Source organism: Uloborus diversus, chromosome 4 (assembly GCF_026930045.1).
Source record: "Uloborus diversus isolate 005 chromosome 4, Udiv.v.3.1, whole genome shotgun sequence".
Classification (NCBI taxonomy): Eukaryota; Metazoa; Arthropoda; class Arachnida; order Araneae; family Uloboridae; genus Uloborus; species Uloborus diversus.
The window spans coordinates 11484322-11504842 of record NC_072734.1 but is presented as its reverse complement, the minus strand read 5'-3'; the positions used below and the strand labels follow the sequence as shown (position 1 = coordinate 11504842).

The window sequence follows — 20521 nt, the reverse complement described above, 5'->3', positions numbered from 1 at the left end:
CAAATTTGCTTATCTATTTTTCATCTTAACCATTTCAAAAAAAAAAAAAAAAAAAACTAATTTGAAAAAAGAAACCACTAATTTGTGCTGAAATTTTGAGCACAATGAATAAATAAACGTAAAAACATCATGTGCAATATATTTTACATTTCCCTTCAAATGTTTACAACCACCAAAAAACATCTATACAGAATTTCAACATGTTCAGAGCAACAGTTCAAATATAAAAATAGTAATAAATTATTTTCAACACTGTCATGAGAGATGCCATCACTGCTTCCGAATGTTAACATAAATAAATGCCATAGTAGGACTTTGCCAAGCTTAATCTCATTTAGTTTTGCGGTCCTCCTCGTTGGATTTACTACCATCTTCATCACTCTTACGATCTTCGTCGTCATCAGTCTTAGCATCCTCCGCCTCTAGGAATTCAAAATCATTTTCAACTTTGGTTTTCTCTCCATCACTTTCCTGTTCAGATTCTGATTGGTTTTGGTCTGCACTCGAAGCGTCAGATTTTTCAGCTTCTTTTTCTTCGGCCTCTTCTTTTGACACTTCGGCTTCTTTCTTCTCCTTGGAAGAATCCTTTTTGTCTTCTTTCTTTGGACCTTTGTATTCATATTTATATAAGGGCCAAAACGATTCGAAGAAGCCGACATCTTCCGTGAGATTCGGTAGAAGCCATATATGATGCTTTCCTAGTGTAACAATCCAAACTATGACGAAGAACACCACTCGAACTGTTGAAAAAAATTGTAATCATATTTTTTTCTAAAAAATATTTCAATGCATTGAAAATTTAAAAAAAATAAAACATATTAAAATTTATAAAACTTATTCTTGATTATAATATTTTAGGTGAAACTACTGTTACCTAGAGAGGTTGAATAAAATTGTTTCTCTTAATCACAAAGACTTTTTTTAGTGCGAATTTAGAAGCCTTATGGTGTATTCGAGACTTGAAAACACTAGATCAACATAATACAGTAAAACTTCTCCTGACGGACACCCCTCCTATGCGGACAATTTTTAATTCCCCAATTACAAGGCAAATGAAAGTACTAAACCCCTGTCCTGCGGACACCCCTCTATTGCGGACAAAAAAAATTGTCCTGTGTGTGTCCGCATTAGAGGAGTTTTACTGTAGTTTTAAATTTATACCCATCTGAGACTTTAATTATAAAATATTTAAAAATGAATCAGTTTTTTAGCATCCATAGCGAAAACAGCATCTTTATAAAAACATGTACTGTCACAACTCGTGATTCCACAATTTTTTGAGATCTTGAAAATTTATCTTTATGATGACAATAATGTTAGAGAGCTTAACTAGAAAATTATTACTGCAAACAAAAATAGCATAAAAAATTTCCTGTACTTACACACAGCTAAGCCAATGATGAATACAAGGAAGAATGCTGCTGCAACACTAAGATAGTAAATATAATGCCTAATGGTTTGTGGCCACAAAGGAAACAGACAAACTAGCACACCACCTAACACTGAAAGAAAAGCAAAAACCATTAGTTATTAATATTTTCAGCATTTTTTAAAATCTACATCAATAATGATGTTTACAATTGGACATTTATACATCATCACCACAAACCAATGGTAGAATATCTTACTGCAGCAGACATGTGACCCAAACAGGATGAAAAATACTGAAATTGCTTGGCTGTGTGAACTAACACAATACTGTTAGTAAAGGGTCTTTTTTAGAGGTAGAGAACTTTAGGTTCAAATAAAACACAGTTAAATGTTATTAATTGCCTTGAATGTTGCTTTATTCGAAAGATGATTTTTTGCCATTTTTATTTAAATATGATTTCTGGCATATGGCCACCTTGGCTGGCTCAGAGAAAGTCCGATTTTCTCACTTTTTGCAGCAATAGAGGCCGTATGTCAGTAATAAGGTGGCGAATGTTCTCTTCCAAGGCGTCAATCATCTGTGGCTTATCGGTGCAGACCAGAGACTCTACATAGCCCCACAAAAGTAGTCCAGCGGTGTTAAATCGCATGATCTTGCAGGCCAATTCACAGGTCCATTACGCGAAATTATTCGTTCGCCGAACGTTTCTTTCAATAAATCAATTGTGACATGTGCTGTGTGGCATGTTGCACCATCCTGTTGTCTATTCATGATGAAATGGCAAATCAAACTGAACACAAAAGAAGTGACAGCTATTAAAATAGCACACATATCAAACAGTGCTGCCAACTTAAAGTTCTATACCCCCTCTAAAAAAACACCCTTTATATTTTGCTACAACTGAAAGCTCTCCCATTTATTTTTGTGTCAATAAAGTAGACTATTTTAATTGGATGCATGAAATTAACTGGAACATGTTGAATTTAACTTCAAATAATCCTCTTTTTATGCACACACTCAGTATTTTTCTCTCTCAAAAAATACTGAACAATCACAAATCTGCTGTAGCTCTGAGACGACAACATTATACTAAGGGACTACCAACTCCACTGCTTGCTGTCACCCTCTCACACAGGGTGCAGTTTAATTTTGATGGTTTTACAATCCAAACTGTCCTTGATCGGTCATGAAACACAAAAGTCAAAAGCACCCAGATTATAAACTTGCGGGGGGGGGGGAGTAATGTAAAAGCTGTTGGGTTCCAGTTCAAGATTTAGCAACTTTTACACAATGAAATGAAATTTTGGAAAATATATGCAAACCTAGCTCACAACATTAAAAAAAATTAAGCTATTTAAAAAAAATTAGTTTTGATAAAATTATTTTATTAACAAAATCTTAGTGGAAAAACTTGAAGCTAGAATTTCTTACAAAACATCTCACAAGCAGCAAACACAGAAATTTAGAATTTTGTTCCCTTGCTTAACTTGAAAAGCGATGAACCAACATTTATCATGAACTTTAGATTGCATCAAGAAGAATGAAACAGCATGTCAAAGCATGAAGAAAAACAGCACTTGTGACAAGAATGGATTTCATCTTGTAAATACCATTTTTCAATTTGATAAAATAGGGTCAATTTTAATTAATGACTTGTAACATTAAGTTGGTAAGAATTTCTTAAAAAACAAAAAAATCACAATTAGAAAATGAAAATTAAATTTTCTTTTAAAACTATATAAAGTTAAAAATTAAAAAAAAAACCAACTGAGTCGCAACTGTAGAATTAAGAGGGAAAATTGAAAATTCTTTTGAACGCCAAAAACAATTAAAAATTAATTTCAATTACTTTATTTGCGAACAAATAGAAACTGGCAACAGATAAAAATTTGAAATCGTTCATTGCATTTAATTTCCTTGTTGCCCAACAATGAATTCGGTGATCAAGTGCGTGAATAAAGGCTTAGCTCTTATTAAAATCAGCTTTAAAAACACGTTATAATTCAAATTCTACGTAACATGGAAGTTCCAAACACATTCTATCAGATGCAGGAAAAAACTCTTTATTTTGGTATTAAAATTTTTTAAATATATTTTCATTGCAAAAATCACAAAAAACTTTTAGAGGTTTTTAATTAATATCTTCATTAATTAATGTCATCCAAAGACTCAACCTAGCTAAGAACACTCTCGATCAACTCTCTTTTCGAAAATTTTTGTTTTTTTTAATCGGCCACCCATTTAGGCGCTAGAGTGCCACAGAAAGATACACAGACACGTCAAACTTATAACCCCCTTCCTTTGTGTGTCAGGGGTTAAAAGAAAAAAAGTAGAGGAAAACAACACAGGTCTTGGGAACTTCATCAATGCACAGTTGCCACTCCCAAGTAGAAATCAAAATAAAGCACTTTAAAACCTTTTTCTAAACTCAGAGTAGGGGTTATGACTAGGGTGTTTTTCTTGAGCCTCTGAAAAATCATAGGGTTTTCATATTCTAGCTATTCTTGAAATTATTGCATTGTATGTTTGATGCACACAAGATTTATACTGGGCTTCAGGAGATCTTGTGAACAAACAAGCATTTCATAGAGTTATGAACTACAATAAAAATTAATTTTAAAAAATGGGATTGCAGCGTAATACAGTGAAATCCCGTTACAACGAACTTCAAGGGACCGAAAATTTTATTCGTTGTATCGGGAATTTCGTTGTAATGGAATTCAAATAATGTAATGGCAGTTAAATCCGGACAGAAAATGTATTTTGTTGAAACGGAAATTTTTTTGTATTGGTTTTCGTTGTAATGGGATTTCACTGTAGATATTGATGGCTAAAATGGAGCATTTTATTCTATTTTATGTTTACCCTTGATACCTAATACACATGCGAACTTTCCGGCTTCACAGGATGAAAGGCATTTTGGTTGGAAAAAAAAGCTCGCTAATGGGGGGCAAAACTCTACAATGGGACTGTGAAACACTATTTGAAATAATAATGTGCAAAAGTGTTACTTGTATAAACCAGAGAAAAACAAAACATTAAAAAGGTATTTTTTAAAAAATATTTAAAAAATGTAAGCTGATATGCAACAACCAGTGAAACTATACAAATCAATCAATACATTAACAAAATGAATTGTTTTTATCAATTGAGATTTTATCAAAATAAATATGTAAAAAAAAAAATAATTTGAATTTTGACATCTTGAATTCAAATTATGTTTTTGCAATCACGAGTGTGTGTATGTAGGCGTGTGTGTTTGAGTGTGGGGGCATGTGTATGTGTGTGTAGGCATGTGTGTTTGTGTCTGTGTGCTGGCATAAGTGTGTGGGTAGTTGTGTGTATGAATGTGTGTGGGGGGGGTATGTGTATGTGTGTGTAGGCATATGTGTTTGAGTCTGTGTGCAGGCATGAATGTGTGGGTAGATGTGTGTTTGTGTAGGTGTATGTGTGCGTGTAGTTGTGTATGTATGCGCGTGTGTGTAGGACATGGATACAACCTGGAGACGGCTTCCGCTATAGGAGCAGCAACGTGAGGAGCCGGTCGACGGTAATGCTGCAGAGGGTGGCGGTGGGAAAATAAAATGATAGGACATCAAATCAGTCAAATGAGAACAATAAGCAATCGTGTTTGCTCATTAAATTTTTAAAAGAGAACAAAAGGAGTAAGGGGTGCAGTGGACACTTTATTTAAATTTAGTAAATCAAAACATTCACAAAGATGGATATGTCCACCTTTGCAATGTACTGATATTCCTGATTTTAGAAAGTCAGAGTAATGTGTAACAAGACAATTAAACAAAGCAATATAGGTTTAAAAACACAAAGACAGAATGGAGGACTATCAGAAACGAGCTGATGTGTGCATCACATGACTTCCTTTTACTCCAATTTAATGTCATTTCCCCATTATTGGCAATTTTAATGTGATTCAATCGTTTACTCTCTAAATATCACCAACAGTGGCCAAATTGAAACCAAATTTAAAATTAAAAAAAAAAAATTGCCAAATTTGTCGCAACAAAACTTGGCGACCAAAAGACTGGCGATATATCGCCAAGTGTCCGACAAATTATAACACTACTTCAGTTTAAATCGAAATTAACAATGATTTCCCCCCAAAAAGGGGCAAAAGACCCCCTTAGGAACATCGGAATGCAACCAAAACGGAAGGTGCACAACTAGGCCCCACTAGGAGTTTTCGTACCAAATTTCAACTTTCTAGGGCATACCGTTTTTGAGTTATGCAAGATACATACACAAACACACACATATGCATACAGACGTCACGAGAAAATTCATTGTAATTAACTCGGGGGTCATCAAAATGGATGTTTCGGGTGTCTGTAGGTTCCTAGGCATATATCCACGTGTGGTCGGGTCGAAAAAAAAACTCAACATTCATTCGGGGGTGAGAAAAATGGAAATTAAGGCCGATTTTTGAGTGAAAATTTTTTCGCGAATACAACACTTCCTTTTTTGTAAATGAAGTAAAAATGAATGCAGCTCCATGTAAAAATATTTAAGAATTTTAATCCAAAGCACTTTAAATTGCCTTATGTAGCAGGTCAAGGAAATTAAGTACTTTGAAGGATTCATAGAAACACCTGGCTAAAGAAATGTGGCAAAAAAAAAAAAAAAAGCTTAATAACCCTAATTTTACAAGTGCACACAAGTAAAATTTTAGTACAGAAATGGTAAATTTAGAAAAAAAATCTAAATCATACCCATTAATGTCCCAGTAATCCAAGTCTTCAATGGTATAGGATCATATATCCAAACATATGGCTAAAATATACAAACAAGATCATTAAAGAAAACAGGAAAAGGTAGTTTCCTCTGAGATAATACTTTTAAGAAGCCATTTTTGGCTGAGGGAACAAGAAGTTCTGTTTAGAACTAAACGAGCCTACTTTCTCATATACAAATATCGACTTTCTAGTATCTGATCAATATTCTCAAAATTAGCTAAAATCGTAAATTATTTCCAACATATTTTTTAAATATTTTAAGCTGATTTCAAGAAATAAAGTATGCCTCGCTCATCTAAAGAATCAGATACATAAAAAATAAATAAAAGAACAAATAAAATAGCAGCACCTTTTAAACAAAGCAGCTAAATACATTTTTTCCGTCAAAAAAACAATCTTCAACTGCTTTCAAAAAGGAAATAAAAAGAATTCAAATTAAAAGCTCATTAAAATAATCATATCAAAAAAAAGGAAAAAAAAACGTTTGTTTTTCCCCGTCGCTAAAAAATTTTTTAAGAAAGAATTAATGTACTTTCAAAAATAAACAAAAACAATAAAATGTCAACTTAAAGAAATAATTTTCATTGTCGAAAAAAAAATCGTCTGCGCATATCTTTATGCAGAAACATAAAGGACTCCGAATTTCTCCGCCAAAAACTGAATACATAAATTAAAACTTTAGCTTGAAAATAAAATCAAAACATATTTAAAACAATTATTTCACAGTAAAAACCATGGTTGTGGAGTCAGAGTCGGAGTTCATCTGATTTTGTGACAAAAGTGTTAGATTCAAGAGCTGAAAGTTTTAAATTCAAAGACTCAGAGTTGGAATCAGTCATTTCCCCCAAAACTCTGCAAGTCTGCCAATATTTGCAGAGATGGAGCAGGACTTATTATTTGATATAGGAGTCGGAGTCAGAGTGGAATTTGCAAGAGTCGGAGTCAGTCATTTTTTCTCCGTGCATAAATTTTTGCCAAAGCTAAGAAGTCAAATTCAAAGTCGGGAAGTCGGGAGTTCGAGTAATTTTCGGGCACAGGAGTCGGAGTCAGGAGCACCAAAATTATCAGAGTCGAAGTTGGGAGTAGTTCGTCAAGATTTATTTCCAACAAAGTTTGTTTGAAGTAAATCCGCCTTTAAGTTTGGAATCCATATTGACTTTCAGTTTCCCCGTAGGCACTAATGTTAAGAGATTTGAACTGTTCAAAATTGAACGAAAACTTGTTCAAATCAAAAAGATATTTTCGATACATGTTTTTCATCAAAAGCTTTTCCCTACAAAGTTTGTTTGGAGCCACTTCGCCTCTAAGTTCAAGATTTATTTTTGCTTTGAATTTCCCCGTAGGCGCTATGTTGAGTTTTTTTGAACTGTTCAAAATTGATCGAAAAATTGTTCAAATCAAAAAATGAATTATGGGAATGAGATGTCCTCGCCGAGATCTTTCGAACAAAAAAAAAATAGTTTGAGTCGGACTATTCATTCAAAAGTTATTAGAGGGGGACAGACAGACAGACCGACAGACATTTTTCCCCATCTCAATACCCTACTTTTCAATTTTTCATTTTTCAATATTTATCTAACTATTTTATTTATTTTTCACTTTTTTTTCGGGATATTTTTAAGATGCATTAAGCCTTCTTTGGTGCTTTTTTCTTCTTTCTCTGACTTTTACTGGGAAAGTAGGCTAAAAAGGAAAAAATCTAATTTGAAAAGTGAAATTTAGCTAAAAAAAATACATACCTCATTATTGTCAATGAAAATCTGTTCAAGGTGCATGTCCAACTTGAATTTCTTTTTCTCTTTCTTTTTTTCGCTTTCACAGGCTTCCTTAAAGTAAAGAAATAATTTGATCAGATTCTATGCACCAATTACATTTTGAATTACATAGGTACAAACTTCCGCTTGTGAAATTTACTAAAAGTTTAACAATTGTTATGGGAATAATAATAAGGAACAAAATTTCACCGAAACGATTAGTAAAAGCATTATTCTACTTACAAGATTTGTTCCAAAGAAGTATTTGTTGCATAAATAGCAATTGTCAAATCCAAAACAATGACTTACACATAAATCATTGTTTTTAATTTGAGTACAGTACAGGCCTTGTTATTAAAGCTTTTTTGAGTTCCTTAGTGGTATAAAAGTAGATGAAATTTACAGATTTCCAGTCACAGAAACACAATTTAATCATGAAGAAACAATAGACAAACACATTGTTGCTGAGAATGAAATTTTAAAAACAGATCTTCATTGCAATGGGTATGTTTGAATAGAGTGCATTTTGTTTTGCCTTTTGAGTTTATACAAAAATTTTTACAGGGTTGCCACTCAATTTTGGGGAAAAAATTCCCTGTGTTTTCCCTGTTTGGATACACAGTATTTCAAATGCACAAATACTGCAATTTGAATTCGAATATTTTTATCCTATAAGATTTCATCACAGGAAAAAAAAATATCCAAGTTAAGAACAAACATGTCCATTTACCTTATTATACTGTCATAAAAATTACATAAAATTTAAGGCATGTCAAAGAAAACATATTACTTTTGCTCTTAAGACAAAAAATTAATGAATCTCAAATGATCAGAATCGAAAATTAAGTAAAATCAACAATCTTGTTTTTTACCTAGTTCATATATCTCGGAATCAATTCTAGCAAGTTCTGCTGACTTTTCTATCAGAAGTTTCATTTTTTTTCTTTTCTAACAGTTTAATTTGAAATGCTGCTTTCTGTTTGTTTGCCACTTTTTCTTTTTCTTCTTTTGCCAGATTTTTCTTCTTCTCTAAAGCATCACGGTACCTCATTCTTGCTAATTTGGTGAATTGAAGCAACTCTTTTGAAAGAAGGACATTCAATACTCCTCCATGAAAATGTATGGTATCATAAACTGTCCTCAGGCCAATCAAGGAATCTTCTTTTAAGTTTTACAAATACAAATACAAAAGTGACGACCAGCAACAGGCTCTGGGCCCAGCTAGACTGGTCCTAGTCAATTTACAATCCCCAGTGAAGATCAATGGCCCTCTTAAAACTGTCTACTCCTTTGCTCATTACCACCTCTTCCGGTAAGCTGTTCCAAGGTTCCACTACACTGCTAAAATAATAATTTTTCCTAATATCCATGTTAGCCTGAGATTTAAATAGCTTAAAACAATGACCCCTTGTCCTGTTTTCAGTGCTAAACTTCAGCCCCGTAACATCTTTCATTTTAATAAATTTAAACAGCTGAATCATGTCCCCTCGGTCTCTTCTTTGCTCAAGACTGTACATTTTTAGCCTTCTAAGCCTGGAATCATAATCTAAGTGGGAAAGTCCACTTATTAGCCTTGTAGCCCGCCTTTGAACCCTTTCCAATACATTAATGTCTTTCTTAAGATAAGGAGACCAAAACTGAACAGCATACTCCAAATGGGGTCTTACCAAACTTCTATATAAGGGCAGAAGAACTTCTTTAGATTTATTTGAAATAGATCTATTGATAAACCCAAGCATCTTATTGGCTTTGTTGCTAGCAATGCTGCACTGTTGGCTAAACTTTAAATCCTGACTTATTAGGACCCCCAGATCAGTAACTTTGTCTGCCTGACTAATGACTGAACCTTGCAAATAATAACTTGTACACTTATTTCCATGCCCTAAATGTAGCACTTGACATTTCCCAACATTAACCGCCATACCCCATTTATCAGCCCACTCCGTAATATGATCTAGATCCTCTTGCAGCTGATTTGCTTGTTCTTCATTTTCTACAGTCCCCATAACTTTGACATCATCAGCAAAACAGTTCATGTTCCCAGAAATATTTTTGTGAATATCGTTCATAAAGACAATGAACAAAACAGGCCCTAACACTGATCCTTGAGGAACCCCGCTTAAGACCTCACTCCAATTAGAATAATTTCCCCTTACAACTACTCTGTTTCCTTCCGGTCAGCCAATTTTTTACCCAAATGAAAGTTTTCCCTCCTATTCCTATATCAGCTAATTTGCTAAGTAGAGCAACATGCGGTACCTTATCGAAAGCTTTTTGAAAATCAATGTAAACAACATCTACAGGCTTCTTATTGTCCAAAGCCATGGTAACTTTGTCATAGAAATGTAATAAATTAGTTGCACAAGATTTACCTTTCCTAAAACCGTACTGAAAACTAGTCAATAGATTATTAGTCTCTAGAAAATTTACTATCTTAATTTTCATCAATGTTTCAAAAATTTTGCAAACCACCGAAGTTAGACTCACAGGTCTATAATTTCCCGCACTCCCTTTAGACCCTTTCTTGAAGAGCGGTGTAATGTTAGCCAGCTTCCAGTCCTCTGGCACTGTCCCCGAATTATAAGAAGCATTGAAAATATTTGCGATTACATCTGCTAATTCCTCTGCACATTCAACTAAAATTTTCGGATAAATATTATCTGGCCCCAGAGCCTTAGTCTCTTTAATTTTTTTCAAATGAAGTAAAACGTCATCCCTGGAAAATACAAAGTCCTCAAGCTGTACTATAGCTTGTGTCTTGTTGGTGTCAACTGTTGAGATACAGTTATCGTTAAAAACACTCGAAAAAAGTTATTAAGAACATTAGCAATATCACTATCGTCCTGAATTAAAATTCCGTGCTCATCAACCAGTGGCCCAATATGACTATTTCGAACTTTCCCCGAATTAGCGTATGCAAAAAACCTCTTGGGATTCCTGTTTATGTTATCTGCCAGTCTTTGCTCCAACTCTCTTTTCTGAATCCGTACCAAATACTTAAATTTACGCCTTGCCTTACAATATTGGATTGATTGACTTTCTATTTAAACCATCACTGTTACCCCGACGCAATGACGTGACGTCAGGCCTCAAGAGTTGAGGATCTTTTTGCTGAAAGCAGTGAAGAAGATAATTTAAAAATAGCCACAGTTAAAATAGTAACTGTGTTTTGAGTTGCTTTGAGTTGCAACAGATGCAAATTTTGATGATGTCACGTCATTGCGTCGGGGAAACAGTGATAGTTTAAATAGAAAGTCAATCAATCAATCGATCTCTTATGATTTGCTTCCGTTCTGCAGACGGTTTGTTTTGATTTGATGTGAGCTTGTGAGCTCTGGTTGATTTGTCCACGCAGGGGACGCGGAAGTTTGTTCAAGAAATGGGAAATTAAATTCGTTTTGCCTGCTAGTAGTGCAGGATAAGTTCTAAAACAGTACCCTATGTTTAGAAGGCAGTTTTGTGAAAATAAAATTAAAAGAAATAAAGAGTTGATGTATAAGAATTAGGCTTAACAGGACCGGAGGACCGAAGCTGCTCATCCTAGGTTCCGAGCTGGTCGGACTGTACGGGTTCAGCGTAGGGTGAGGCATTTCTTCGACTGTGTGTCCCCTATTAGGGTGAGGTGACCTCTTAAGAGACTCTACTACTGAATGTTCTCCTACTTGGCAAAGAAACCAGGTAAATAATTTCCTGTACTGCATATGGTGAGGAATCCTCTACTGTGGTATGGGTGTGCCTGGAATGCAGTGACCATTGACAGAGGATGGTCTGTCGTCCACGAGTGGACGTGTGGTTTTTTCAACTCAACAGTTCATCCTTTTGATGGATGTGGCCTTCATGTTTTGTGTGCCAAGTGCTTGTGAGTGGACTTACAACTGTATGAAATTTTTCCAATAGTTTTTTCTTGGAAATGTGGCATGCTGTTTAGGGTTGTTTATTGAGGACGTTTTAGAACTGAAATTTAGAGAAAACGAATAATGTGATATTTCTTGTTGATATATGTTGGGGGGGAAATATTTAACTTGTTTATGGGGATTTGATTTTATAAATGTTGAATGTTTGTTTTTCCTATTTATACTTATCTACATATGTTTTAAATAAAATGTTATTTAAATTGAAATTCAGTTTCCCTTGCTTCATTTCTCCGGAACTTACCATTCCACATCCGTTGGTCCTTTTCCCGAGTTCCAACGGGGAGAAATAGTAGAGAGACTGCGTGTGACGTTGGCCAGATCCATTCAAAAGAATAGGGGAGCACATAGAATGGAGACGGGCCGTTGAAAGTAGCGAAAGAAACTGACTTATAGCGGTGCTTTCGCGCCGCGTTGTCGGAAGTTTATTGGAATATTGCCGACTTTCGAACAAAATTTTTTTTTTTTTTTGAAATTCCCTGTATTTTCCCGGTTTTTGAGCAAGGTTTTAAAATTCCCTGCGTTTTCCCTGTTTTTTGGATGATTTCAAAATTCCCTGTGTTTTCCCGGTTCTTCCAGGTTTCCCGGTGGTGTGGCAACCCTGTTTTATATAAGGAGGGAGGGAGGGAATATAAATTTCTGAATTTAAAAAACAACAAGTTCTCTCAATGGTGCAAGATTCTCATCTATGCACAAAAAAGCAAAGGCACCCATATGGGGAGGAGGGCAAGGGAGGGCTCAAGCCTCCCTTTTTTGAAATTAGAACTTCCTTACTTTTAGTATTTTTTTCTTTGCAAAGATGTAAAAAACATTTTTTTTTCCAGCAATTAATCAATAAGTCATTAAAAATGTCAAAGTTTTACAACTCTAATCTGTACTGAACTTGGTTTCTGGGGGGAAAATATCCTGCTAAACCATGGGGAAAATATCTGAGTCCCCACCTTAAAATTTTGCACATGGGCACCCTTGCAACAAAGTAATATGACAGATTTCTGATTCTATGAGCAACAGAGTTCTGATGATGATGTGTCCATTACAAGATGAAATCAGATAGTACCATGGGCCCAGATGAGTCCAGGCAATATTTTTGACACAATAGTCATAGAGTTTCATGGACGAAGACACCTATTTTGTGCAGATCAGCAAGAATAAACAGAGTTCTAACACAATGCGTATAACTCTTTCTAATCTTCTATATTTCATCTATTCATAGGATAGGAAATAGCTGTCTTGCTCTTTGTTCTCTAAATGTTCACTTTAAATCTTTTCCAATGTGTAAGAAAAAAAAGTTGGGGGGAAAATGAGAAACATTGAAATTAATAGCAATAACTAAAAGAACAATTGTAAAAAGAAACAATTTTACAGCAAAAATAGATTCAAAAAAAATAAGTGAAAGAAGCAGAAACTATTAAAACGATTGAGAGCACTGACTACAGGAGTATCCAGAAAAGGGATAAAAGAAGGCAACTCCCCTCCCCTTTCCATAATAGAAAATATATTTAAAACTAAAAGAAGAAACTTCAAGAATTTTTTTATAAAGAATAATAGACGGTTAACGTAAGGAAAAAACAAAGTCAAAAAAAGCTTTTTGACATTGTTTTTTCTTACTTTACTGTTCAGCACAAAGGTATTTATTTATCTCAATAGATGGTTGTTTTAATCTTTAAGCTTATTGACAGGTTGGTTCTGCTAACTTGGCATCTGATTTTGAAATTGTCTACTTCTTCCTTTTGAGCTCATTGAAAAGGAAGAGTTATTGGTGCTGAGTTAGATAACTCTTGTAATACTGCTGTGAAAGCAACGCAGAGGAAAAACATTTCCCTTTCCCAACCTCATTACAAAAGTTGTGTTTTATTTTGCAAAAATGTGTTGTTACATATGAACCCTCCACCTTTTACACTAAAAAAGTTTAAAAAGTGCATCCTTTCAAAATTGTCCGAGGGAGCAGTACTGAATCTAGCAGGGGTTCTTGCTCCAGGTTGCATTTTCTGGGGGTGCCAAACTTACCCTAATTTAGGGGTGTTTTCATTCGAATTTGAAATAAGAACTTGGAAAATGATGGATAAAAGGGTCAGTTTCAAGTTTTTGTCCTGGCTCAGAAAAATCAAAGATTTGGACTAGGAAGGGGAGGGGGGAGGCAAAGGGTATAGACTGAATGTTTTTACAGAGAAAATACAGCAAAAAACATACACAATAACAGAATGCTTCAAAAATGGGAAGAGGGACAATTGACCCCCTCCTGATCAACTAAATGTGACCTGCCCATTTTGAGCTGGATATGCCTTAGACAACAAGTGCTAAAAAAAGAAAGATTTTATAGAGTTTAAAAAAAGTATAAACTGTGAATGTAGAATGTTTGCAAACGTTTTTCTAAGTTTTCGAACTATAGTTATTTGAAAAAAATGGAATAAGTTGAAGAAAAAAGGCTTACCTTCTTACTCTCTTTATCGTCTTTTTTCTCTTCTTTCTTTTCTTTCCCTTCAGATTTGTTTTTTACTTTCTTGCTCTCACTCTCTTTACTTTCTTTCCCAGACTCTGCTGCACCATCTTCAATTTCTTTTTTCTTTGATTTCTTTGGTTCTTTCTGGACTACTATTTTTTTGGCACGATGGAAAAATTTATGTTCTAAAAGCCTACAAATTAAAACTACTTTTAGCAACTAAGTTCAGACTCCTTTATGCACATTAATTAACAAGAAAACTTTGGATCCAAGAATTGATAACTCTGATGGATAATTCAAAATATTTAGCATCGAATTTCAGAAGGATATGTATTGTTTCCATATTGGGAAACAGTACACATCCTTCTGAAAGTACTACAAAATCAATACCACTAGTGCCAATTCTTTATACCACTAGTGCCAATTCTTTCGAACAGAAATATGGAAATTCAGACTAAGCAAATTTTGAATTATTTAAGACTACCTTGAAAAAGCATCATGAAACTTGTAATTTCAAAAATCATTTTTCTGTTTATGTTTATGTATATACTAGTGGCACCCGCACAGTTGTGCCCGTAATAGAAAATTAAAAGATTTTTTTGTTTGCCTGAATATTAAACAAATAATGTATGATGAATTTTCTCGCCAGTTGGCTTGTGCCTATGTTACAGTTCCACGTTATGTTAATTTCGTAATTTACTCGTCCATCTTATGATAATTTTATTCTTAAAATTGGAATAGAAAAAGAATCACATCGAATTTTCGTTAAATCGCTTCGATGTGCACACCCCCATGCTATGCGCGTCACAGAGATTCTGACAGACAGAGATCCGGACAGAGCGAGATCCTGACAGACAGAGAGAGAGTTCTGGACAGAGAGAATTTCAGCTTTATTATTAGTAAAGATATTTTTTTTTACAAATTTTATCAAAAATTTCTATTTTAACTGAGCACTTCACAAATGACAGTGATTTTGAAACAATGTCACTTATGGCTTAAAATTGGTTTTGAAATAATTAACAAGTAAAATAGTTGCAAGATGTGCATTTTAATCAATAAACTCATTTACTTTTGCATCTTCTTCAATATGAAAAAAACTGGAATGGAATGAGGTTGATGTTACTTATGTCTAGGTACTAGGGTTCGAAAATATCATGATATTTTCGAATTCATAGAATCAGACTTGTACCACAAGCGTAAATCCAGATAGTATGCTTGAGGAGTCATGACCCGCTTCCCTCATAGGAATTAAAGATAGGCTACAGTTGAATTTTGGGGGTTTCAATTTTATAAATTGCTAGGGAGATAGGCCCCAGAACATTTATTTGTACCCCAAGTTTACAATCACCCCAACACTTAATGAGCCCCTTAAAAACATGAAACAAGATTGACAATTGCATATCTAGGGCACATTTTAGTCAAGTATGAAATAAGTTTTCTAAAAGAAAACAAAAGTGAACTTCAACACTTAATGAGCTCCTTTAAAACCAGAAACAAGATTGACAATCGCATATCTAGAGCACATTTTAGTCAAGTATGAAATAAGTTTTCTGAAAGAAAACAAAAGTGAACTTCAACACTTAATGAGCCCAGGGCGCGATCAAGACAAACTGGTGCCCAGGTCCTGAGTAAAAATTGGTGCCCCCCCCCCCCCCCAATGAGAAAATCAGCACAATTTCAAAGTCAATATTTTATACTAGAAACCTAATACACTAGAAACCTACATATTACTACAGGAACACGGGATTTGAATACCAAACACTTGATAATCACCATACTAATCATAGTTAAAATTGCCTTACCTTAAGGTGAAAATGAATTAAAAAACAATTTAAAACTGCAAAAATAGCAAAAAAAAACTAATTCTGACATTAAGCTTTAAAAGGGCTTCTTTCTGGCTTTAACAGAGGCAAATTCGTTGATCACATCATCGAAATCTAATTTTGATGTCGCAGAATTTTCAATGGTCAATAAGAAAAACGCCTGTAAATTATCCTGAGAAACGCAGCTTCTAAAACAATTTTTGATTATTTTCAAAGCTGAAAAGGAACGTTCACTTTAACAGAAAAAAAAAGAAAGGAAGTAAGTTAATTTAGGTTATTTTAGGGCCCCTTAATTTGTGGTGCCCAGGTCCGTGGACCCGCCGGACCGTGCGTTAATCAGGCCCTGAATGAGCCCCTTTAAAACCAGAAACAAGATTGACAATTGCATATCTAGAGCACATTTTAGTCAAGTATGAAATAAGTTTTCTAAAAGAAAACAAAAGTGAACTTCAACACTTAATGAGCTCCTTTAAAACCAGAAACAAGGATGAGAATTGCATATCTAGTGCACATTTTAGTCAAGTATGAAATAAGATTTCTGAAAGAAAACAAAAATGAACTTCAAACAATTGCATACTAATTTTGTGAAGTGTTAGGCCTGCAAAATAACAAGAAATATAATAGAATGTTACTCACTTAGCCATAAAATCGATGCATGCATCTCTGTTGTTGAAATGAAGCTCACTTTTTTTGTTTTCTTTCGCCCAAGGAGATTCAAGTAAACAATCAACAGCCCTGCAAGCTAATAAACAAAACCTCATTATAAATGTGCATTTGTAATATTTAGTACAATTTATAAAAGGATAATTTATACTATTTATAGTTGATCAGCTCAATTTCATAGACAAAATATTGAGGGAATTTTGTTTTACTCCTTTTCCTCCATTTAAAGTGTTTTAAACTATCAAGAGTGGGAAGACTTTCTTCTCAAAACTTAACACATCAAGTGAAAGCATTAGATTAAAATGTTCCAAAAAGAAACTAAGAGGTTACTACATTTTGACAGTTTTCATTTTATCAATCAGTTTTTCTTTATTTATTTGTTGCCAACTACCTATATATTTAAAACCTTTTACGCATGACAGAGAAAGGGTCTTTATTTCTGTTATCTTGTTGAGAATGACCTATGTTATATTTATTCATTTATTTATCAATATTAAGCTAATAAATATCAATGAAGTTAAGTATACCATTGCATACGAAAATGTTGATTCATGAACATTTTAATGCTTGGTGAAACAATAGACTCATTTCTCTTTGCTGGATGATAATGATATGTTTGTTTTCAAACCAAAACTGCTTAACTTCTCTTAGACACGACTATTTAACAAGTTTATCAAGGGCTATTACTTGGATGGGGATATTTATCACAATACATGAGATGAAATTACTCAAAAGATATCAGCTGAAAATAAAACAGATTGGCTTAAGAAAACTAAAATGCCTTTGTACCACATGCAAAGAATCTAAACCAGTGAAAGGTCAACCCTATTAATTTACAAATTGAAGTGATCATCATAGAATGCTGTTTTGGAAAGAGATTGGGGTGTGCAAATTTTGTCTGGCCAACAATATTCAATAAAGGATTTTTTTACAACATTCTGAACCTTGCTAAGCTTCTGACATCATGTATTGTAAATTTTTTGCAGGTTAAAATTTAATAACCAAGATGCTTGGTAAATGTTTCAAATGGAACCAAAGTTTCAGACACTAGAGCACATATCTTTTATAGAAGGAACACATATACAGTAGAATAACTTTATAACGCTAACCTTTATAACGCAATTCTCTGTAAACCGCACAACTTATAAGCGATTAATGTATTAAGACTTGACCAAATATCCGATGAGACATAACATAGAATTCCTATTCAATATGCGGACCTTATATGCAGGGTGACCTTATAAGCGAGTGACCTTATATCAAGGTCTGACTGTACCATGAACATGTGTAATTTCTATTAAAAAGACAAAACCTGAGGCTACATACCTATGAAATATTCAACTTTGTGTCCTAAAAGTGTGGTTTTCTTTTCCGGCAATTTTTGTTTTAAGTACGAAGCAATTGCATATTCATCCTTGCTCGGCTTTTGATCCAAATCTTTCAACTCAGACTGCAAATAATCAGAAATATATATTCAGTTACTCAGACGTGAAATGTATGGTGACACAACTCCAAAATAACACACATACATAAAGATAACTTGTCTACACAGCTTAAGAAAATAGTATAACTTAGGGCCTAAATTGCTTAAAAATATAGGATCCAGGCAAAAACTCTTATTTCCATTAACCCTTTCAGCAATGAAGAAAGGGTTCTTTGAGGCCTCTGAAACAACTGTCTACAATTTTGTGCACATTTGTGCTCTTTTAATGTGGTTGTATAACTTGCTTTTTCTATTCTTAGAGCTTATATTTTCATTAGAAGCATGCAGGAAAGGGGCACATATAGACAGTTCAATTTTTTCAAACTCTGTCCTCAAAAAGAGGGCAAAAAGCAGTGCCCTTCTAAAAATATCTGAAAGAATCACTAAAATCTTTTCAAAAAGATGACTTGTCCTATGTTCAAGCCTGAACGTTTGCACTTAGTTAAGAAGAAACTATATCAACAGAAGGAAGGTAATTGAAATAGATACACGAAGTAAAGTAAAACCTATCCTTTTGTAAAAATTTCCCCGCCAAGAAAATCTTTAACTCCTCCTCACAAAAAAGAAAGCCTTCATCCTAAACCAAAAAATCCTCAACCTTAAAAATCATGATATCTAGTTCCCCCGCCAGGTATCTGCCAAACTATCATCCTCCCTGTTCTCCTCTTTCATCACACCTACTTCCGTTAGAACCTCCTCCCACCTTCATCTCCTCAGAAATATGGATAGATCCTTTAAATTGTTTACCCTGTTTGGCGGGAAGCTTTTTGCTCACCAAGCAACCACCTTAATTAGAAAAGCTTCCCACCAAACAATATATACAACTTAAAGGATCTATCCATATTTCTAAGGAGTTAAAGGTGGGAGGAGGTTCTAACGTTAAGGTGTGATGAAGGAGGAGAACAGGGAGGATGATAGTTTGGCAGATACTTGGCGGGGGAACTAGATATCATGACTTTTTAAGGCTGAGGGTTTTTTGGTTTAGGATGAAAGTTTTCTTTTTTGTGGATAAGAGTTAAAGGTTTTCTTGGGGGGGGGGGATTTTTAAAACAGGGTTGTTTTTGCTGAGATATCACATCTTTTTGCATTGATATTATTACTTTGTATTTTTAGAATTGAGAATTTCAAGTCATAAATATTTAGGTGAAACAACGTTGTTTTGTGTTTTTAAGAAACAATAATGGCAAGCTTAATTTTATGTCATGTTATTTTCTGACCAGTAAGATTCTATGTTTGTTTGGTGAGAATTGGGCCATTTAAATTTTATTGCAATCCTTGTAGTCTCTCTGTTGCAAAGAAAACAGCTTGGATAATAAAATGCAATATTTTAAATCGCATTGTTTTCAAGTATTTTACAACTTCACAATAAATTCCATTACAGCTTATTTGATGGATTGTTCAACATTTTCATGAAGTTTTTTAAAAATGTTTTACAACTTGCAGGCTATATTAATCTAGCTTTTCAGTTATTATTTAATGACTTCTTTTTTTTATAAATCGTAGATTATTTTACGTATTATGGGATAATTTTAATTTGTTGGGTGATTTATCTTTCTTTTGATTGAAATTTTTTCCTTGTTTAATACCTAGTTTTTTTTTTTCATGAAGTTATTTTTTTAATGTTTTACAACTTGAGGGCCATTTATTAATTACGTAAGGGTCCCGAGGGAGAGGGAGTTGGAAAAATCTCTACATATCCTTACTTTGGGGGGGGGGGTCAACCATATTCTGACGTAATATTTTCCAAGTCAATTTTTTATATTAGAAATCATGCGGTCTAATGGTTTCGCAGGGATCACATTTCATTTGCGTCAGCTGATTTTTCTTTGTTTTAGAAAGAATGATTAGTGTAAAATATAATAAAAGAATCGCGCTGCCATGTTTTATTCTTAATTAGTATCGCACAATAAACAAAAAAATTTCAAAAAAACATTCAGTCTAGATTCCAACGTCTTAGTAAATATTTCTTTACACGAAAAGGTTTAATTTAAAAATAGTGAATTTAATAACGATTCCAGTGATGTAGGATTCGTTCTTTTATTATTTTGAAAAACAAAATGGAATCTTATGTAAGAATGAGGGGGGGGGGGTAATCTTACGCACCCTTACAGGGGGGAGGGAGGTCAAAAATTGCCAAAATCATCCTTACGTAATTAATGAATGGCCCCTTGCGGGTTATATTAATCTAACTTTTCAGTTTTTATTTATTGACTTCTTTTCTTAAATCATGGAATATTTTACGTTTTATGGGATAATTTTAATTCTGGGTGTTTTTCCTTTCCTTTGATGGAACTCTTTGTCTTGTTTAATGCTTAGTTTGTTTA

General features: G+C 33.9%; 1 protein-coding gene across 1 annotated transcript; it reads right to left on the bottom strand.

Moving 5' to 3' along the window:
• Positions 1–119: 119 nt before the first annotated feature.
• Positions 120–18164, bottom strand: LOC129219767 (translocation protein SEC62-like; the record flags this gene model as incomplete). The annotated part of the gene is given in 7 exon segments (XM_054854064.1): positions 120–740; positions 1383–1502; positions 6100–6160; positions 7863–7949; positions 14220–14421; positions 16688–16793; positions 18041–18164. Coding segments are annotated over 7 exon segments (1110 nt in total), but the record flags the coding sequence as incomplete, so codon positions are not given.
• Between the last annotated feature and the right edge of the window lie 2357 nt (positions 18165–20521).